The 20,906-nt window shown below is 37.8% G+C and overlaps 1 protein-coding gene across 3 annotated transcripts in view; it reads right to left on the bottom strand.

Annotated features, from left to right (window-relative positions):
* PCCA (propionyl-CoA carboxylase subunit alpha) overlaps window positions 1–20,906 on the bottom strand; it is a 346,757-nt gene that overhangs the window by 110,628 nt on the left and 215,223 nt on the right. For all 3 annotated transcript variants that reach the window (XM_043892480.1, XM_043892481.1, XM_043892482.1), the window contains one exon: window positions 12,864–12,966. In XM_043892480.1, the coding sequence (XP_043748415.1) occupies window positions 12,864–12,966 (103 nt within the window). The remainder of the gene's footprint in view (window positions 1–12,863; window positions 12,967–20,906) is intronic.

Genomic DNA, 20,906 nt, shown 5'->3' with positions numbered 1-20,906 from the left:
CTCTACTATCGATGTATTTTTTTTCCCACTGCCAAAATAATCGGAGCTGAGGTCACTAGTGCCTCCTATCCGCAGTGCTGCCCCAGTGGACGCTAACACGTCTCCTTCACCCTGCACTCCTGCAAGCTATTCTCCGCAGCGCAGCCTGAGGGTGTTCTTTCTCACAGGTAACTCAGATCCAGCTTCCTGAAGGCAGGCCTTCTCTGGTTCTCCCTGCTCTCCAGATAAATCCATACCATTAACGCAAAGAGGTGGGCACGACTTAGCGACTGAACAACAACTGATTTTCAAAACTTCCAAACAGAATATGCAGTGGATATTTATCCTGTATTTAACCTATTCATAAAAGTGTTTTGTTTCTTCGAAAGAACACTACAGGTAGAGTAGGGCAAGTTTCCTTCTAACAAAAATTAATGTTTCTCAACCCAGCTTGCATCTTGCAGGGGGATGGTCAGGGCTGCTGTCCTCCGCGTGAACACGTGGTAAGGCTGCCGTCTCCCATCCACGCATCACTGGGTCTCTGCTCCCTTCATTCTGGCGTCACCCCCACACCGCTCCCCTCACCACCTTCCCTCCTGGCCACCAGGTCCCCTACAGGCTTTCCATGTTTCAACTCTTCCATTTCCCCAGACATATCAGACAATCTTTTAGCCCTTTTCACACTTTTTACTTAGGCTTTCAAACTCTGACCTCTCGGCCTCCCTCCCCTCCCGCCGTCGACTTCCACAGGACTCCATTCGGCCTTTAGTTCCTTCCTGAGTCCACGCACAGCCCCCTCATGTCCAGGTCAGACCCCCACCCCACACCGGGTGGTCTCCACAGCATCCGCCTACCCGTCATCGTCCACTTGTTCTACCTGACACAGTCTTTATCTGCATGGTACAGATAGAGATTTCCTTATCTCTTTCTAACGATATTCTCATTTTAGCCTGTTCTAAGGTATCTTCATGAAACAACTGATTCTTCCACTATTCTATTCTATAGAACATGTGCCTTGTCTCAAGGACAATGTTAAACACTTCACATACATTGAAGGAAGGACAGCCTTTGTCCCCGTCACCCTCTACAGATGACAAATTTTACAGAGAGTCAGACATCATCTCTCTTGATTACTACTGGTTCTCCAGGAACTATGTCATTTGAAGTATCCAATAAATGACTATGAAACTATATTACGGCTAAATGGTAAAGGTAGAGTGGCTACAAATGTACTGAAATTCATCTAATGGTTGAGCCACTCAGCAAAGGCACTTCAACTGTTTTCTTCACTGTTTATTTATGTACAAATAAGTCTGAGAGGCCAACAGTATCATGCCAAAATAAATTAAATGACTTACAATAACTTTTTGTGATAGAACTTTTACCAGTGCCCATAAAAGGCTACTGGACTACTACGGATTATCTATAAATGCTTATAAAATTGAACTGAACTCAACCTGAATATCTGGTGTCCACACTGAAAATTTCATTCTGAATAAAATTTATCAGAAAGTGGCTGAAACCAGGCAGCAACACTAAAAATCACTTGAAGTTTTAATTACAGTATTTGCCAACCTTAATGTGATAACAACCTATACCATTAGGCTTTTCATTTCCAAAGTAGCTGGCTTTCATAACTTCTTTTTCCCCTTCATTTAGTCACATAACAAGTTACTTCACTCTTGAGCACAACACGACTGAGTCACTCAAGAGGGTACGGGTGCACCTGTGCACCCCATTAGACAAGCAATTTTCCAGATTACATGGGCAGGAGCCTCATCCTTCTGTGAAATCTAGTCCTATGGTTCACAAGAGCCGTCCGAGATCCACTGAACAAGGTGGCATTTAAAAAGTAAACAGATCAAGCTGTGCATGATGTACTCTTCAGACTTTATTTCTCTACAATCTTGTTTATTTGACCCTCTCCTACATTCAGGAATAAAAATCTATTCTTTGACACAGAGGAAGAGAGACAGATGTAAGAATAATTTTTTTTTCCCTAAGGAGGGTATTTGAAAATTATTTTTTTTAAAGAACAATCATGATTCTTAATCATGTCCCTATACAAATTCTAGTACCTACATGATTTAGCATTACTCTCTGCAAATGAGATAAAAACAAGATTATGATGTAAAATGCAGGTATAAACTTTTATTGAAGATGTACTTAAGATTCTTTTCCCTGGAGAAGGAAATGGCAACCCACTACAGTATTCTTGCCTGGAAAAGCCCATGGACAGAGGAGCCTGGCGGGCTGCAGTCCATGAGGTTACGTGATTGAGCACACATGCATGAGGAGGGTAGAAGGAGATGGGTTGGTAGCAATAAACTAGTAGAACTAAAAAAAAAGATTCTTTTCATTAATATTTGAAAACATGAAGAGTTAATTTGTACACAAGATTAGTTAGTGGTATGTGCTAAGTTCGTTTTATTCTTCATCTTTTTGAAAAATGTTACATAAAAAATACTCAATTCTACTTAAAACTACATTTTCAAAGTGTTCTCTAAATATCAAAACAAACTCTGGTGGAATGTTTTCTTAGTCAGGAAATCTAAAGCAAAATGCATAGTGGTAGAACAAATGGGAAAGAGTTGGCTATAATAGGGAAAGAAAAACCTCACACAATGCATATATAATTATTTCTTATTATGCATCCATATGTAATTATTATTTTTTATTCTTATGCTCATCAACATATTCTTCCTTTGAGAAGAAAAATATAGGGTGGCAATTTCAATAATATGACTATTACAAAACATTTCCCTCCCTCCACCACAGGCATCTCAAGTTGAGACAATTTTACATCAACCAAAATGAACGTTAAAACAAAATGCAAGCACAAGCAAAATCTTTTAAAACAAAACACAAGCACAAACAGAATCTTACAGATGCAATACCTTATGTATTTCAAATCTTGTGTTGCTTTAAAAAATTACTACTTGCTTGGATAAGACTGTAAAATTACCACGAAAAATCAATACTTTGAACTTTAATACAACTTGAAAAATATGTTAACATCTATAAGAGTAGTAAGACACTGAAAATGCTTTCTGACAAACTACTCTTAACCAGTATCTCTAATTGTTCACTTTGTGAAACTGTACATTATGTAATACTGTGATTTACTCACACTCTTGTGATGCCTTCTAGGCTGCCTTTAAATGGAATGACTTGAGCCTCAATGTTTAACACAAAGAAACTTTCTATTATCATGTGACAAAACTACTCTGGCTAGAAGTGTATTATTTCTTAGATTAACAAAGATGTGTCCACAGTCTAACAGAGCTAATTTTCCAAGTTGGTGCTACTGTTTCTCTGAATTTTCTCTAGCAAAAGTACTTTGTAAAGTCAGATGCAGAGAGGTACCAGTTCATAGGCCTTGGAATCATACTGATATGGGTTTAATCTTGAATCTTACATTTCTAAACTGTGTGACTTCGGCTTTAGTATTTCCGAACCTCAGTTTCCAACTCTTCTGTTAACTAGAGCTAATAACATTGACCTTGCAGTTTATTACTATCTCATTTAGAACACAGGTGAAGTGTTTAACAAAGTGCTTGAGACAAGACACAAACTCTATAGAACAGCCCAAAGTAATCAGCTGTTTCATGAAGATACCTTTGAATAGGCTAAAGTAAGTATCAGAAAACAATATAATTAGAACAAGACAAGAAAACCTCTAACTCTACTATTTATAGAAAATCTTAACAATAAAGTAAAGAAAGCAAACATTCCCATAATAAAAAATCAAAATTATCTATAAAAGATGTCTCCAAAAGTTTTGCTCTCCCATGCCAACATGTCTCAATGTTTTTCCTCACCTTCTTATACTGTGATTTAGACTCAAGTCCTGGCTTATGAAAAAATCATGTTCTAAGTGGTTATTCATTAGTCATCTCAGCCAACGAAAACTTGCATCTTCCCCTACAACGTTCCTTTCCCCCAGGCAGATGACTGCTTTCTTCTTTCTTTCTCATGGATTTAACTAGTTGAAGGCACCTCCATTAAAGCATTTATCGCTGTATCTCAATCACTTTCAAGCCTCCTTTACTGTAAGTGAGATTGCTTACCCGGCTATCTCTGAGGGAAACTGCCATGAATACATCTTTTCCTTCCCAACACAACACCATGTTCATATTAGCAATTTTTCGCTGCTTCCTTGGAATGAATTTCTGGAGGCAGAATTAGTAGGCTGAAGAGTATCAATGTTACCAAATTGTTTTGTAGACAGGATAAACAAATACATACTCCTATTTGTCTTTTAGTTGCTGACATCTAGCCCGGGAACTATTACTTGGAAAAATTATTACATGAAATATTATTTGAAAGGTAAACTACATCTACCACAGTAACAAAGATATAAATAAGTCTGCTGCTGCTGCTAAGTCACTTCAGAAGTGTCCGACTCTGTGCAACTCCATAGATGTCAGCCCACCAGGCTCCACCGTTTCTGAGATTCTCCGGGCAAGAACACTGGAGTGGATTGCCATTTCCTTCTCCAATGCATGAAAGTGAAAAGTGAAAGTCAAGTTGCTCAGTCATGTCTGACTCCTAGCGACCCCATGGACCGCAGCCTACCGGGCTCCTCCATCCACGGGACCCTCAAGGCATGAGTACAGGAGTGGGGTGCCATTGCCTTCTCCAATAAGTCAGTCTAAAAATACTTAAATATTCGTGATAAAATACTCATGATAGAACTGAGGTTCTGGATAACCTAGATGTGTAACTTTTTGAGGAAAGACCAGCTTGTTTTCCGAAGTGGTTGCCTCATTTTACACTCTCACCAACAGTGTGTGAGGGCTCCAATTTCTCTACATCTTCAACCCTACTTGCTATCATCTGACTTGCTTACACAGCCATGCTGGTAGGTGTGACGTGGCATCTCACTGCGCTTTAGATCTGCACATCCCTGATGACGAAGGATGCCGAACACCCGTGTATCTGCTTACTGACAACTGGGTATCTTCTTTCAGAAATGCCTGTTTAGGCATCTTTGCCTATTTTTATACTATACTGTCTTTATTATTAAGCTTTATTATTGTCTTTAGCATTAACTGTTCTTTATGTATTTTAAATGCAAATGCTTCGCTGGATATATTATTTGAAAATATTTTTTCCATTCTGTGGTTTGTCCTTTCAATTTCTTGTTAGTATTCTTTGAAGAAACGTTTTAAATTTTGACAAGCATCAAAATAATTTTTTTTGATGCTTGTGCTTTTGGGTCAAATCTAAGAAACCAAAGCCACATGCAAGGTCACGAAGATGTACACCCACGGTTTTCTTCTGAGAGTTTTATTGCTTTATCTCTCATACTTCACATCTTTTATCCATGTGGGATTTTGTTTTATTAATTCAATATGAGGTAGGGAGTCAACTTCATTCTTCTTATACATGGATGCCTCATTGTTCCAGCACTACTTGTTAAAAAGGTTATTCTTTTCCTACTGAATAACTCTGACCCCTTTGTCACAAATCACTTGACCATACATTCATGGACTTGCTTATGGATTCTCAATTCTATTCTAGTGATCTGTTTCTTTACGCAAATACTACACGGTCTTGATTTAAAGACAATTTTATAATAAGTTTTGAAAGGAGGAAGTGAGTTCTCCAACTTCATTCTCTTTTTCACAATTATATGGTCTCTTCTGGATTCTTTACATTTCTATTTGAATGTTAGTATCAGCTTGAATGTCAGCATCAATTTCTGACAAAAATAAAGCTTGGATTCTGATAAAAATTGCATTGAATCTGTAGACCAATTTGGAAAGTACTGCCATCCTTATAATGGTAAGTCGTTCAATTCATGAACTAAGTCACTTCAATTCATGAATTTTCAATAGCTTGTAGATTTCACAATATAGGTATTGCACTTCTTTTGTTAAATTTACTCCTAAGTATTTTATTCGTTGGATGCTTTTGTTAATGAAATTGTTTTCATAATTTTATTTTTGGAGTGTTCACTGAGAGTGAGTAGAAATACTATTGATTTTTATATATTTTGTTTCCTGTACCCCTGCTAAACCTGTTGTATTATTTGTAGCAGTTTCTTAATGGCTTTTGTAGAATTTTTGACATACAACAGTATATAATCTGTAAGTAGAGATTTTTTTATAATATTCAACAATTATAGTTAGTTTGCTGCTCCAGAAATGAATCTCTGTAGTTTAACTTTTAGTATAAATTTTATCAATACAAAACTTACTTGAAATTGGAAGAATGAAAGGACTGTGACCACAATTTAAAACTGTAGCAAAGTTTTATGCCTATCAAAAAGTTAAGTTTTGACCTGTATATAAGAAGTCAAAAAAAATCTCATTTAGGAAAATAAACTGAAAAGAGTTTTTTTAAAAAAAGCAACGTGCTGTTTTTCTTGACCTTAATATTTAATGTTAGATTTTTCTTTATAACCAGTAACATAAAAATTACATTGATATGACAAAATTCAATAGTCTAAGGATTCTGATTATTCTTAAGAAGCATCTCACAAGGTCCGGAGAAAATTTCCTATCAGTCATTCACTATAACAAAGAATCTCTAATTCAATAGGATCACTACAACTTTTTTCTGGTTTATTAGTGCTGCGTGTGCTCAGTTGGGTCCCACTCTTCGCAACCCCATGGACTGTAGTCTGCCAGGTTACTTCATCCAGGGAATTTTCCAGGCAAGAACACTGGAGTGTTCTCGCCATTTCCTGCACCAGGGGATCTTCCTAACCCAGGAATCGAATCCATGTCTTTTGCATCTCCTGCACTGGCAGGTGGATTCTTTACCACCGAGCCACCCGGGGAACAGTTTATTAGTAGTTAACATGAAATACTGAGCAAAAAAGATTTTTCAGAGCATGTACAGTATTCATTTTTACATCCTTGGGAAGCCCAAATTCCCAAACTAATTTTTGTCATGTCAAGAGTACTCTGACATTTTTCTTCAACATGAATTTAAGTCCATTATCTTTAACATAAACACATGAATATTTTCCAGTTTTGTGCTATGCAGAATAAAAGAGAAATGGGAAACATCCTGGGAATCCAGAAGGCAGTCATGCAAATACTATAAACGAAATTTGTTTTTTACATATATGAGTCTATCACCTTAATAAACTAAATAACATCTCAGCCTTGTACGTATCAGGTTCTTTTCTTAATGCTGCTATTCATTTTGACACATATTCAGCATTAGACTAAAAACCTAAAATACATAAAATATCTTTTACTGATTTTTCACTGCTTGCTTTATTTCCCCAAATTTTCATCCTCCCTACTGAAAAAACTTTCAGTAAAATACTAATTTGCAGTGGTCCATATCAAATGTGCAATGAAGTCTGATAAAATGTGTCAGAATTTTCTTCCATTTAAAGGTTAAATAATATCTCATTTTATGTACATATTTTGCTTATCCGTTCACTTGTCACTGGACCCTTGGGTTGCTCCCACTTCTTGGCTATTGTGACTAAGACTGCTAAACACGAGTGTGCGAGTCTCTCTTCAAGACCCTGCTTTCGACTGTCTGGGATACACACCCAGCAGTGGGGTGGACTGCCGGATCGTATCAACTTCTAACTTTTTCATAAACCACAGCACTGTTTTCCACAGCAGCTGCATAAACGGTGCACAAGGGTTCCAATTTCATTCATACTCGCCAACACTTACTCTCTTCTGGAGCTTTGTTTGATAGTGGCCATCCTAACTGCTATGAATTGGCCTCCAATTATAGTTTTGATTTGTGATTCCTTGATTAGTGATGTCAAGCATCTTTTCACATGTTTTATCAGTCATCTGTGTATCTTCTTTAAAGAAATGTCTATTCAAGTTCATTGCCCATTTTTATTTATTTCACTTTATTTTTGGTAATAATTTACATTTTTATTGTAGTACTTTTAGCACTACTAATAACCAACATTTAATTTGTTCTGGAAAATATTTCAAGCTCTTTAGATATATCATTTCACTCTATCCCATTAAGAGACATTATACTTTATCTCCATTTGACAGATGAGGAAACTGAAATTTAGAGGAATTAATTTCCTAAGAGCAGACAGCTCTTCTTAACACAAAAACACAGGGTCCAAATCACTCCATTATATTGCCTGCTAACTGTCTCTTTCTTAATAATTCTTTTATTTATCTACTAAAGTAGATATTTTTAACTTTGTAATAAGTCCTTTGTCCACGTTTAAAACAGGTTGCTTCTGCTGCTGAGTTAGTTTATATATTCTGAGTAATATGCAAATATATCGTGCATATGCAAGTATTTTCCCTCATTCCGTGCACTGCCTTTTCGCTCACTGATTTTGATGCACAAAAGTTATAAATGTTGATGTAGTCTAACTTATGTGATCTTCTTTTCTTGCCTGTGCTTTTGATGTCATAACCAAGAAATTATCAAGTCCAATGTAATGACTATTTTCTTCTAAGAGTTTTATAGCTCTAGGTTTTTCATTTAGGTCTGTAATACACTTTGAACTCCTTTTGCATAAGGAGTAAGGTTAAGGGTCCAATTTCATTCTTTTGCATGTGGATATCCAATTTTCTCAGTACTATTTGTTGAAAAGACTGTCCTTTCCTTATGGAATGGTCTTAGCACTCCTGTCAAAAATCACTTGATTACTTATCCACAGGTTTATTTCTGGGCTCTCTATTCTCTTGGTCTGTGTGTCTGTCTTACTGGTGTTCATGCTGTTTTGATTACTGTAGTTTTAAATAAAATTTGACATCAGGAAGTGTGTGAGTTCTCCAACTTTGTTCTTCTTTTTCAACATTGTTTTAACTATTGGGGGATCCCTGCGATTTCATATGAATGTTTGGATTTTTTTCTATTTCTGCAAAAATTCTGTTGGGATTTTGATAGGGATGACACTGAATCTATACGCTTTGATCATTATAGCATACATTAAGTCTTCAAATCCATGAACATGAGATGGCTTTCCATTTATTTCTGTCCTCTTTAATTTATTTCAGCAACATTTTATATTTTCCAGTGTGCAAGCCTTTGTCCTCTATGTTTAAGTTTATTCCTAAGTATCTTACTCTTTTTGATGCTATTGTAAATGGAATTGTTTTTGCCTTGTATATTTTAAAATCTTACATAAACGATATCATTAAGTATCGAAATTTATTTTTTCACATCTTTCTTTTTCATCATTATTATGGTACATTAAATAGTTCATTATTATTATGGCACACCACATTATTATTATGGTACACACTATAACATGTACAAGAAAGACACAGGGCACCTTCGCGATAGATGTCATCTCCAGAGAGGAAGAGAACAGAATGGGATGATGTAAAGAAGAGATTTAGCTGTATCTACTACTTTTTTCTTTTGTTTAATAGGGTAACTACATAGAGTTTTCTAAACTCTATGTAAATTTGCTATAAATTTGCTATATTTGCCATAAATTTGCTATATTTTCCTCATTTGAATATCTTATTTTTTAATTTAATTAAATAAAAGACCTTCAGAAAACATGAACACATTACTATGAGGAAAACAAATATGTATTACCTCTTGTGTCATTAACCTAGACTGTCACCTCTTGGCTAATTTCCTATTGATGTGGCAGAGCATGATCTAGAAAAACAGGTAAATGGTCACAGGTCTCCCTTCTGAGACTCTAGAAGCAGGAGTTCCCCCCTATTAAAATCTAATACCTCAACATCACTCATTATCAGAGAAATGCAAATCAAAACCACAGTGAGGTACCATTACATGCCAGTCAGGATGGCTGCTATCCAAAAGTCTACAAGCAATAAATGCTGGAGAGGGTGTGGAGAAAAGGGAACCCTCTTACACTGTTGGTGGGAATGCAAACTAGTACAGCCGCTATGGAAAACAGTGTGGAGATTTCTTAAAAAACTGGAAATAGAACTGCCACATGACCCAGCAATCCCACTCCTGGGCACACACACCGAGGAAACCAGATCTGAAAGAGACACGTGCACCCCAATGTTCATCACAGCACTGTTTATAATAGCCAGGACATGGAAGCAACCTAGATGCCCATCAGCAGACGAATGGATAAGGAAGCTGTAGTACATATACACCATGGAATATTACTCAGCCGTCAAAAAGAATTCATTTGAATCAGTTCTAATGAGATGGATGAAACTGGAGCCCATTATACAGAGTGAAGTAAGCCAGAAAGATAAAGACCATTACAGTATACTAACACATATATATGGAATTTAGAAAGATGGTAACGATAACCCTATATGAAAGACAGAAAAAGAGACACAGATGTACAGAACAGACTTTTGGACTCTGTGGGAGAAGGCGAGGGTGGGAAGTTTCAAGAGAACAGCATCAAAACATGTATATTATCAAGGGTGAAACAGATCATCAGCCCAGGTTGGATGCATGAGACAAGTGCTCGGGGCTGGTGCACTGGGAAGTCCCAGAGGGATCGGGTGGAGAGGGAGGTGGGAGGGGGGATCGGGATGGGGAACACATGTAAATCCATGGCTGATTCATGTCAATGTATGGCAAAAACCACTACAATATTGTAAAGTAATTAGCCTCCAACTAATAAAAATAAATGAAAAAAAAATCTAATACCAATGAAAGCCTTTACTTACTGCACACTATTCAACTTTTCTCTTTTCATAACACTGACACTAAATGAAGTTCAGTCATGGTCAGGAAAAAGGAATATACTATCATGAATACTCAATTTTTATTATGCCTGATGCTTCTGATAGTAGCTAAGCCAATACATACAGGAAGTAGTTTTTGATACTATATATCAAGGTGTATATTTTCCAGGGAAATTTTTAATGTATTAATTTTGATGGGTTTTTTTTTTTTTAAACACATCATGAGTTGAAAAGTAAAACAGGGTGATTCTACAACAAAAACTCGAAAGATGTCACTTGAACAGTGCCAATGATTTCTAGCTTTCCAACATGGAATCTGAAACAAGTACAGAGAAATAGCAACTCTTAGAGATAAGCTGGGCAGTTTTCTTATTAAGGCAAGGCACTGCTTAGAAAAACACTGTATCAGATTAACAGTAACACTCCAGTGGTGACTCAGTACAGAACTGAAAATTATGCTAAAGTCTACATTTTTGCAAAGCTAACCTTCCCCTAGGAAAACACTATATTACATTATCTTTTACTATTCAACACATGTAATTTGCTACTTAATTTGATGCATAGTTAAGCATCCACTTACAAAGCTATTTTTCAAATGATCATATAGAAAGGAGAAATATAAAGAATCATATAAGTTCACCACAAAATATATCACAAGAACATGGTTAACTCCATCACAGTTTTTGTTTTAGGACAGTTGAGTGAAATATCTTTTAGTAACAAATGCTTTAGCAATCTGGCATATAGATGAAGCACAAAATTTAAAGACAAGCAAGAATACTAACACAACACTGCAAAATAATTATACTTCAATTAAAAAAAAGAAAAATAAAAACAACCAAGGAGACCAACCTTAATTCAGGAATTAATCTCATTTACTTGTGACTATCACATAAAAATGTCACCTTCTCCAGTGTAACAGCCTTATACTTATCTGGTACACAGTAGGCACACAATAAGTATTTGCTGATTAAACAAGTTCTCATTAATTCCTACTTGAAGTATCTTTCCACCTGGGATAAGAATCTATCATGTATCTCAAGCATCTCCAAGAAATGTTTCAATGAAATTACATTATTTTGATTTTCATATCCAGTTTAAATTTTTCTATGAAAAGTCATTTCCTGCCCCCACCCTCCCCGACCTGGTAAAATGACACCTCAGTGCAACTTAGCCATGAGAAGAGAAATGTAGGTTAATATTCATTATGTGCATGCGTGCTAAGTCATTTCAGTCAAGTCCAACTCTCTGTGACCCTATGGACTGCCACCCACCAGGCTCCTCTGTCCGTGGACTTCTCCAGGCAAGAATACTTCAGTGGGTTGCCATGCCCTCCTCCAGGGGATCTTCCTGACGCAGGGATCGAACCCGCATCTCTTATGTCTAACATGCATTGGTAGGCTGGTTCTTTACCACTAGCACCAGCTGGGAGGCCCAATATTCACTATACTAACATATATAATATATATAATCAACATATAATACTCATTATACTAACTATATAACTATATAGCAGCTTCTGCGGGTTCATGCTGAAAGTTAAAAAGGACCCAAATTAAAATAGTTACTCCTGGGAATTCCCTGGTGGTCCAGGGGTTAGGACTTAGCACTTTCACTGCCAGGGCCCAGATTCAATCCACGGTCAGGGAACTAATATCCCATAAGCCATGTGGCCTAAATAAATCAATAATAAAATAGTAACTCTTAAAGGTATTTTTCTGGCAATTTTAAGCCACAGGATTTAAACATGTCATTCATACCATACTATAAACCTTAGTGCACACCATTCAGTTCAGACCAGACTGAAACTAAAGCAGTTCTCTCATGGGTATGATTTAAGGGGTGTAAGTCTTCTAAACTAAAAGAATGTCACTGTAAGGTAAATTCAGCATAAAGAAAGTCCAACAACATGAAATCTCAAGAAAATGTTACATAAGGCTTCAAGTTACTTGTCTTAAAAGAAACAAAGCATCATATACTTGGAATTATCATTAAAGATGCTCTTCTCTATAACAAAGGCGGAAGTATTCCTTCTCAATATCAAAAGAAAAATGAATCAGGTAACAGGAAGTGGATTTAGAATGTGGCTAAGTCTGGGAGTACATTTCCTCATTAACATAAGAGACAAAAATTTCATTTCCATTCAGCTTCCTAAAGAAGATGAAAACAGAAACAACACATCTATGTTGTAGATGCAAAAGATGAGACTCATGGAATGTGCTAAAATTGTTTTAAATATTCATAGATAATTTCAAGATAGTCAAAAATAGAAAAAGTAAAACTCACAGAGAATGTTGGCCCACTGCTGGATGCTACGACAGTATGAATTCCGTCATGCAGTTTCACTGAGAGCTCCCAGCTAGCCACTTGTGGTTTTACAATAGGCACTCTGAAGTTGAAAGAAAAGATAGAGTTAATGATTTTATATTATTCTCTCTGAGTAAACTGATTTTCCTTTGACATTAAGTGTGCAGAGTAAAACTTTACAGAGTAAAAAAAAATAAAAACAATGTATTTCAGAACATTTCAAAAGGTTCTATTCTTGGGAAAAAGCTTTAAAATACAAACTAGAGAGATGAAAAGCAAAAAACAGCACACACAAACACTCCAAAGACAACAACGGTCATTCTGGGGAAATTGAGGTACCATCATCTATTCTATGAATCTGAGTTGACTAATTTTTACATTCCTTCAAAATTTAACCTTCTTTAAGCATTATTTTGTTTTCAGTGTTTGGTTACTTTTCAAGACTTTTTAAAACCTTATAATACTAATCTTTTCCTTTCTCCAGCTTGAATTAAATTTGTATGCAAAAAACTGTACATGTATATGATTTGATGAGTTTGGACATATTCATTCACTCATGCTATCTCACCACAATCAAGGTAATAAAACACAGCTATCATTTCCGAAAGTTGCCTTATGTCCATCTGTTTTGTTTCAGTTTTTTGTTTGTTTGTTTGTCTGGGTGAGAAAACAACATCAGTGATGCTAGTCTTAGCACACAGGTCTTTTCTTGTGATGATCAATGGTACACACTCCAGAAAAATTGGGACAAGCAGCCTAAGACAAACAAACATTTTAGAATACAAATGTTTCTCCCAATTTTTTAAGCTAACAAAATTTTAATGATTTCTGAATTAACCTCATTTAAGTAAGGCATATTTACATTATTTATATTGACTAAGCACTAAGTATGTAGTATCCAGACTCTGCCTTAAGTCTTAGTTCTAAAATTATGTTGCAGGCCAACACTTTAACATCCTCTGAATTTCAAAGGAGTCTCTGTGTAGTCAATTAAAAAAAAAAAAAGCCACAAAAACTGTGACTAGAATCAAATCATCCCTAGTCACGATGTCTAACAGAGGATGATTAATAATTTAGGTGAATATTTGTATTCAGCACACTCTTGACTGAATTATTTTTTGGAGATGAAGGAAATGTTTTTAACACTACACAGATGAAAGTTAAAGAAAAGTTTTTAAAAATGCATCAACAAATCAAGAATAATGCCCACTGTAGGTCTGGAATACTATTTTTTGGTCATTTGAAGAGGGCTGTTTCAGAGGACAGAGCTTCACGCATGAGAGCTTGAAAGAACAACAGGGGAGCACAGCGAGGAGGAGGAGAGAGAAGGCATGTGGTGGCCAGAAGGAGCCGGGGGGAGGAGCAGGAGGAGGGGGACTCTGCTTGGCCTCTGCTGGCATCTTTTCCACCGGGCACTTGTTTATGCCTATCTCATCCCCTGGCCTGTGAGCTTCTAGAAGCCCAAGATCATGCCTGACTTTTCTATCCCCAAACCCCAGTGCCAGGCTGGGGCAGGAGGGCCGAGGGTGGAGGTGAGCAAGGATCAGAGGAGCACCCACCAGGTGCCAAGCCCCTCACAGGCAAGGCCCGTCTCCCCAGGCACACAGCACGCACTGCCGAAGGAGACTGAGCCTCGAGCTCCCAGGCTCCACTTGGCTGCCTGCGCCTACGGGGGTGACCTCACGATGCTCACCTGACTCACCTTCAAATGAAGTCAACATCTCCCTCCATCCCCCCCACCAAGGAGTATCGCAATGACAGCTTACTGTGTGACCTGGCTTTCTGGAATCTGCTATCCGCCATAGTTGGATCACTCTCCTGCTCAGGACTGTTGTGTGGTTTTCTACTTTACATCAGGATAAACTTCAACAGAGCTAGTGGTAACCCACCCGCCAATGCAGGAGATGCAAGACACACAGGTTCGACCCCTCGGTCGGAAGATCCCCTGGAGGAGGGCATGGCAACCCACTCCACTATTCTTGCCTGGATAAACCCATGGATGGAGGAGCCTGGAGGGCTCCCTTGGGTTGCAAAGAGTTGGACATGACTGAAACAACTTAGCACACACAGGCAAAGCTTAATCACCCAAGTTCCTTAAAATAAAAGGCGGCCCCACTCTTTGTATTTATTTCTGACTATTCCCTGACTTGGATATCTGACTGGGGCAAGGCCTTAAATTGCTGCACAAAACAAACTAAACTAAGCTGACATGAGCAGGAGAGCTAAGCACAGCGGTTACAAACTCTGGATCCGGTGACCCGGGAAGGCAGAAGAAAACCCAGCTCTGTCATTAATCAGCTGTGACCTCGAGAAAAGTCTGTTTCCTTATGTATAAAATTAAGATAGTAATAGTGTCTGGGCCACAGTGTGTTGAGGATAAAATTAAATAATGCAGGCAAGTGTTCATTTTCTTTATTATTAGTCCCACCTCTAGGCCTATGGAGAAGGAAATGGCAACCCACTCCAGTCATCTTGCCTGGAGAATCCCCATGGGCAGAGGAGCCTGGTGGGCTACAGTCCATGGGGTCGCAGAGTTGGACACAACTGAGTATGCACGCACTAGGCCTATAGTATTTCCCCCCATAACTGAAATCTCCTTAATGAAACTTTAGATTCCTTCTCTTGGCTTCTCAAACTAACAGATTCTTGAAAAAAGAAATATTTACTTTCCTCATAAACTGTTCCCTAATTATAGTATAAACCCCAGTGGTCTTTCTTCTCAACCTATCAGTTGAGTTCAGTGGCTCAGTCACGTCCGACTCTTTGCGACCCCATGGCCTGCAGCACGCCAGGCCTTGCTGTCCATCACCACCTCCTGGAGCTTTCTCAAAGTCATGTCCATCGCGTCGGTGATGCCATCCAACCATCTCATCCTCTGTCATCCCCTTCTCCTCCCACCTTCAATCTTTCCCAGCATCAGGGTCTTTTCCAGTGAGTTGGTTCTTGGCATGAGGTGGCCAAAGCATTTTTTATGCTTAAAATTTTTCACAATGCAGAGGCCAATAACTCTTTCCAGTAAATGTTGAGCCTCTGTCTCCAGAGGCATCTTGAGAAGCTGCTGATCCTGGCATCCTGTTTGAAAGGGGGACACGTTTTCCCATGGAAAGCAACCTTACGGATGGTGGCGAGACATCGTTGCTGCTCTTTGGAACCTAACTGCTATTTGTTTTTCTGTTGTTTTATTTGGATGCACATCTGTTTCATACATGTTGGAACCTGCCCCGAGAGGACTTGCAGAGCGTGCAGAGGCTCTTTTGAGTTAAAAGGCTGAGGGTCTAATCTCAGCACGTTCATCCTACTAGCATTGTTATCAGGGAACTCATCCAATCCTTTGGAGCCAAAACTTGCACGCTTTAAAATAAGGATGAGAGCAGGGACAGTGAGGCGACACGGGAGGCTGCTGCTGCTGCTGAGCTCACACAAGGCGCCTGAAGCAGCGTTTTTCTCACAACGTAGCAAAGGGGCTCCTCTGTGAAAGCAAGACCTTGAGATACCAAGAACATAGGGTCAAAGAGTGGAATCGCTTTACAGGAGTTCACTCTTCTACAAACAAAACTTGTTAAGATTCCTTCTGGCTCTGAGTAAGTTTGAAAGTAGTTCTGTTTTGGTTTTAAATAAAATGGATGGAGTTGGGGGCATACAGGCCCAATATAAACACCAATAAGTTCTGCAATAGAAATAAGCTGCAACTATAAAGATAGTAATACATACCAACCTGAAAGCATATGTGCTCTATTTCTGCAAAATTATTGAAACCACATTAACAATGATTACTTCAAAATACTGATATTAACTCCACCAGCACAAACATGCTCATAATGGTAATAATCACTGAAAGTTATATTTTAAATTTTAGGAAAAAAATTCTATTTCTTCATGAAATCCAAAACAGTCTCAAAGAGGACTTTATGAACAATTCTCTGAAAAGGGGGAGCAGGGCAGTCTTGGAGCTTTACTCAAGTCATCACAATAATGATAGGCAGAAAACAGTCTCCTTTCCTGATGTATATGTCTAGTGAAAGAGACTGCCATTTGATCAAAAATTTCATCTGGGCGACTTAGGTAACTGGAAAGCTGGTATCATTTAAGCTACTACTTCAAAAACAAACATACAAAACAGTAAAATGGAATTCATATAAACAGCCACTCACAAAGCAAATCAAATAACAGCTCTTACCCAGACCTGTCCACTTTGATTCTCATCTGCTAGTAAGAATGCACATGCTCAATAAAACTAAATTATCCTATATTTTATGGTAAAAGCTGTCAGCTGACTGTCACAAATGTTAATGGTAACACATTTAAATTTACTGGAATATTTTTTACTCAAAAAGGTGCAAGTAATACTAAGTCAAGCATGTTAGTACTGCATGTCATTTGTTACAGCAGGTTTCGTGTAAACATAATGAGCAGCATCTTTTGTTATCAAGGATCATAAGCATCTCAAAACCATACTATCACACACTCAGAAACGCTGGTTTGCCATTGTGCCATTACCTATTTAGGACTGAAACACTGAGTTAAAACAATGTTAGTGCTCAAAGAATCATTACGCGACCCTTCATCATAACTTTCACAGTGGGTGGTCTGTAAAATGATCAAGAATAATATGTGGCATTCCGTGGCCGCGGAGGTCAGCTTCTGCATACAAGTCTTTGCAGGAAGAAAAAGGCCTTCAGAAAAGTGGGCCATTCATCTGCACCAAGTTCAGAGAATTTCCAGCACGGTGAAAAGATATGTTATGCAAGCACATAGATGTATTCAGTGGGGGTAGACAGAACCAGTTACAGAGAGACTACAAAGGAGCCCTCCCATGGCTCATGAATAAGTCGAGGAAATGATCAGAAAAAAAAAAGGAGAGAGATGTTTAGACAGATGGCCCACTTAAAATGCCTGAGACAGGGCATAAGCAATTTTAATGAAACTTTAGATCTAGCATATGAATTGTGTCTTATTTCCTCCGGGGCGGGGGGGGGGGGGGGGACGGGGGCAGGGTAAAAAAAAGAAAGAAAGCAAACCGTAGAAGACAAAAATTCAACAATTTGCTGTAAAACCCACTTTTAGCAAGTTGGGATAGAGGAAGAGTCACAAATAAAAGTTATATTAGTGTGATAAATTCACATAAAATTCTTCACAGAGCCATCAGCCATCAAAATGAATGTGAAAAAGCACAGAATGAACAGATTAAAAGAATTTTAAACAGAAGTCTACTGCCAAACCAAACAAAAATCTAAGCCTTATTATGTGAGAACTTACAACACTCCAACATTAAAGTTCATCACTGCAGAAGAAAGATAAAAGCAGCATTTTCAGAGAACCTCTTCAAAGCTAGAACTTGTCATAGTGGAGGAACAGAACTCTGCCTGTATGCAATTTAAAATGTGTACGTGAGAATATAGGAGACTGTAGAGAAGAATGTGTATCACAAAATCGTGCCTAGAAGGAGTTAGGGAATATCCCTAAGCCTAGTTGCATTAGCAGTACAAATAATTCCACAAATGACACCTGAATCTAGAAATGAACCGCATTACTTATAATCTTACGTATATTTTAATATCATGCAAACTCTACTTCTTTCTTCCACCAATAAGGCTTTATGGTTCTGTCTGAACTCTGGGCACAATTAGTGGCGAAAGACACTGCGGGTAGTGTACAGCCATCACGGCCGCAGGTCCCGGAGTCTGACTGAGCACCACAGGGCCTGGGCCTCTATGGTGCCTCCGTGAGAAAGAATCCACCTGCCAAAGCAGGAGACCTGGGGGTCGATCTCTGATCTGGGGACATCCCACAGGCCACGAAGCAGCCAAGTCCGTGGGCCACAACTACTGAGCCTGGGCTCCAGAGCCCGGGAGCTGCAACTACTGAGCCCATATCCCTCAACTACTGAAGCCCATGTGTCCTAGAGCCTGTGCTTTGCAGCAAGAGAACCCACTGGAATGAGAAGCCTATGCACTGCAACTAGAGAGCAGCCCCCACGTGCCACAACTAGAGAAAAAGCCCTCGCAGCAACAAAGACCCACCCAGCACAAAAAAAGAACCCAGTGAATAAAATTATTTTTTAAAAAAAAGTTACATGACCTTTACAAGTTACTATACTTCTTGTGCATCAGTTTCCTTATCAGTAAGACAAAAATAGTAAGACTCCTTAATTCACATGTTGATTAAATGAGATAAAAGGTGTAAAACAATTAGACAGGTGCTTGGCACATTAAAGGCTAATTAAGAGACACTATCAACATTATCATGATTTCTTTGGTGCAGTAACATGTGAAATCCTCCTCTATTGTTTCAACAACCTGCTATTCAATACTATACAATTTAAATACAGTGGAATTAAAAAATCTTAAGTTCCATCATTTATCTTTCCAATAAATCTGCCCCTTCCCAGCAACAGTTCAACTATAAAGCTCCCCATAAACTTCAAAAACTATGTACTCTTGTGTGTGGTTTCTACCCAATATAATGTTTCTGAGGTTCATTCACGTTGAATCGTTCATTCTTTTTTGACTGCTGAGTAGTACTCTGTTGTATACGAACATACTAAATGAGTTCACCCTTTTATTGATGGGCCTTTGTGTTGTTTCCAGCTTGGGGCTCTCATGAACAAAGCTGCTATAAATATTCTTTGTACAAGTATTTTTTGAGGACTTCTGTTTTCATTTCTTATAAGTAAATATATCTTAATATTAAGAATGGAAATTCTATGATGAATGTACATCCAATTTTATTTCTGGACTTCTATTCCACTGATAAACACGTTTATTCCTATGCCAGTACCACACTGTCTTAATTACTATAACCTTGCACTATGTTTTGAAATCAGGAAGTAGGAGTTCCCCGATTTTGTTGTTCTTTTTCAAGACTGTTTCGGTTATGCTGAATCTCTTGCACTTTCATATAAATTTTGGAATGTGATTATTTCTGCAAAAAACACAGCTGGGATTCAATAGTGATGGCATCAAATCTGTATATCATCATTTCGTCTTCTGATTCATGAATGTGGGCTGTTTATCCATTTATTTGTCTTCATTTCAACAATTGTTCTATACAGTTTTCGGTATATAATCTTACACTTCTTTTTTTAAAAAAAATTTGTGCTTAAGTACTGCATTCCTTTTGCTGCTACTGTTCTATTTTTGGTTCATAACACTCCTTTTGTATAAAATAAAATGGATATTTACATGCCACTCTTATATTCCACAAACTTGCAAGAGTTATTTATTATTCTAATAGGTTTTTTTGTGTGTGTGTGAACGCCTTAAGATTTTCTATATACAAGATCATGTCACCAAAATTAGAGATGGTTTATTTCTTCCCCATCTCGATACCTTTAATTTTTTGTGCCAAACTGCCCAAGCCAGAAACTCCAGGAAAATGCTGAAAAACTAACAACAAACACCCGTGTCTTACTCCTGACCTTAGAGGAAAACATTCAATTGTGTACCAATAGATATGATGTTAGCTGTGGATTTTTCATAGATGGCCTTCATTGGGTTCAGGAAGTTCCCTTCTATGCCTAATTGGTTGAGCTGTTTTATCATGAAAGGCTGCTTGATTTTTCCAAATGATTTTTCTGCATTTCTTGAAATAAGTCTGTGGATTCTGCCCTTCATTAATATGATTTATTACACTGAATAATTTTTGGATGTTAAGCCAACTGTGTGTACCTAAGGTAAAACTCACTTGGTTATGGTACATAATCATTTTATATATTCATGAATTTAGTTTGCTAGTATTTTGTTGAGGATTTTTGCATTAACATATGAGGGAGGTTGGTCTTTAGTTTTCTTTTTTTCTAACATCTTTATCTGGTTTTGGTATTACGGTATAATAATACTGGCCTTGGAGAGTGAGCTGAAATTCTATCCTTCTTTTGTATTTTTTTGGAAGAGTTTATAAAAGATGAGTATTACTTGATTTCTTTCTAAATACCTCACTGAATTCACCGGTGAAGCCATTATCCCTGGGCTCTTCTTTCTGGGAAATTTTGTGACGACTAATTCAATCTCTCGCAGGTCTATT

The sequence above is a fragment of the Cervus elaphus genome, chromosome 30 (genome assembly GCF_910594005.1).
Source record: "Cervus elaphus chromosome 30, mCerEla1.1, whole genome shotgun sequence".
Lineage (NCBI taxonomy): Eukaryota > Metazoa > Chordata > Mammalia > Artiodactyla > Cervidae > Cervus > Cervus elaphus.
This window is presented reverse-complemented; position numbering and strand designations above follow the sequence as displayed.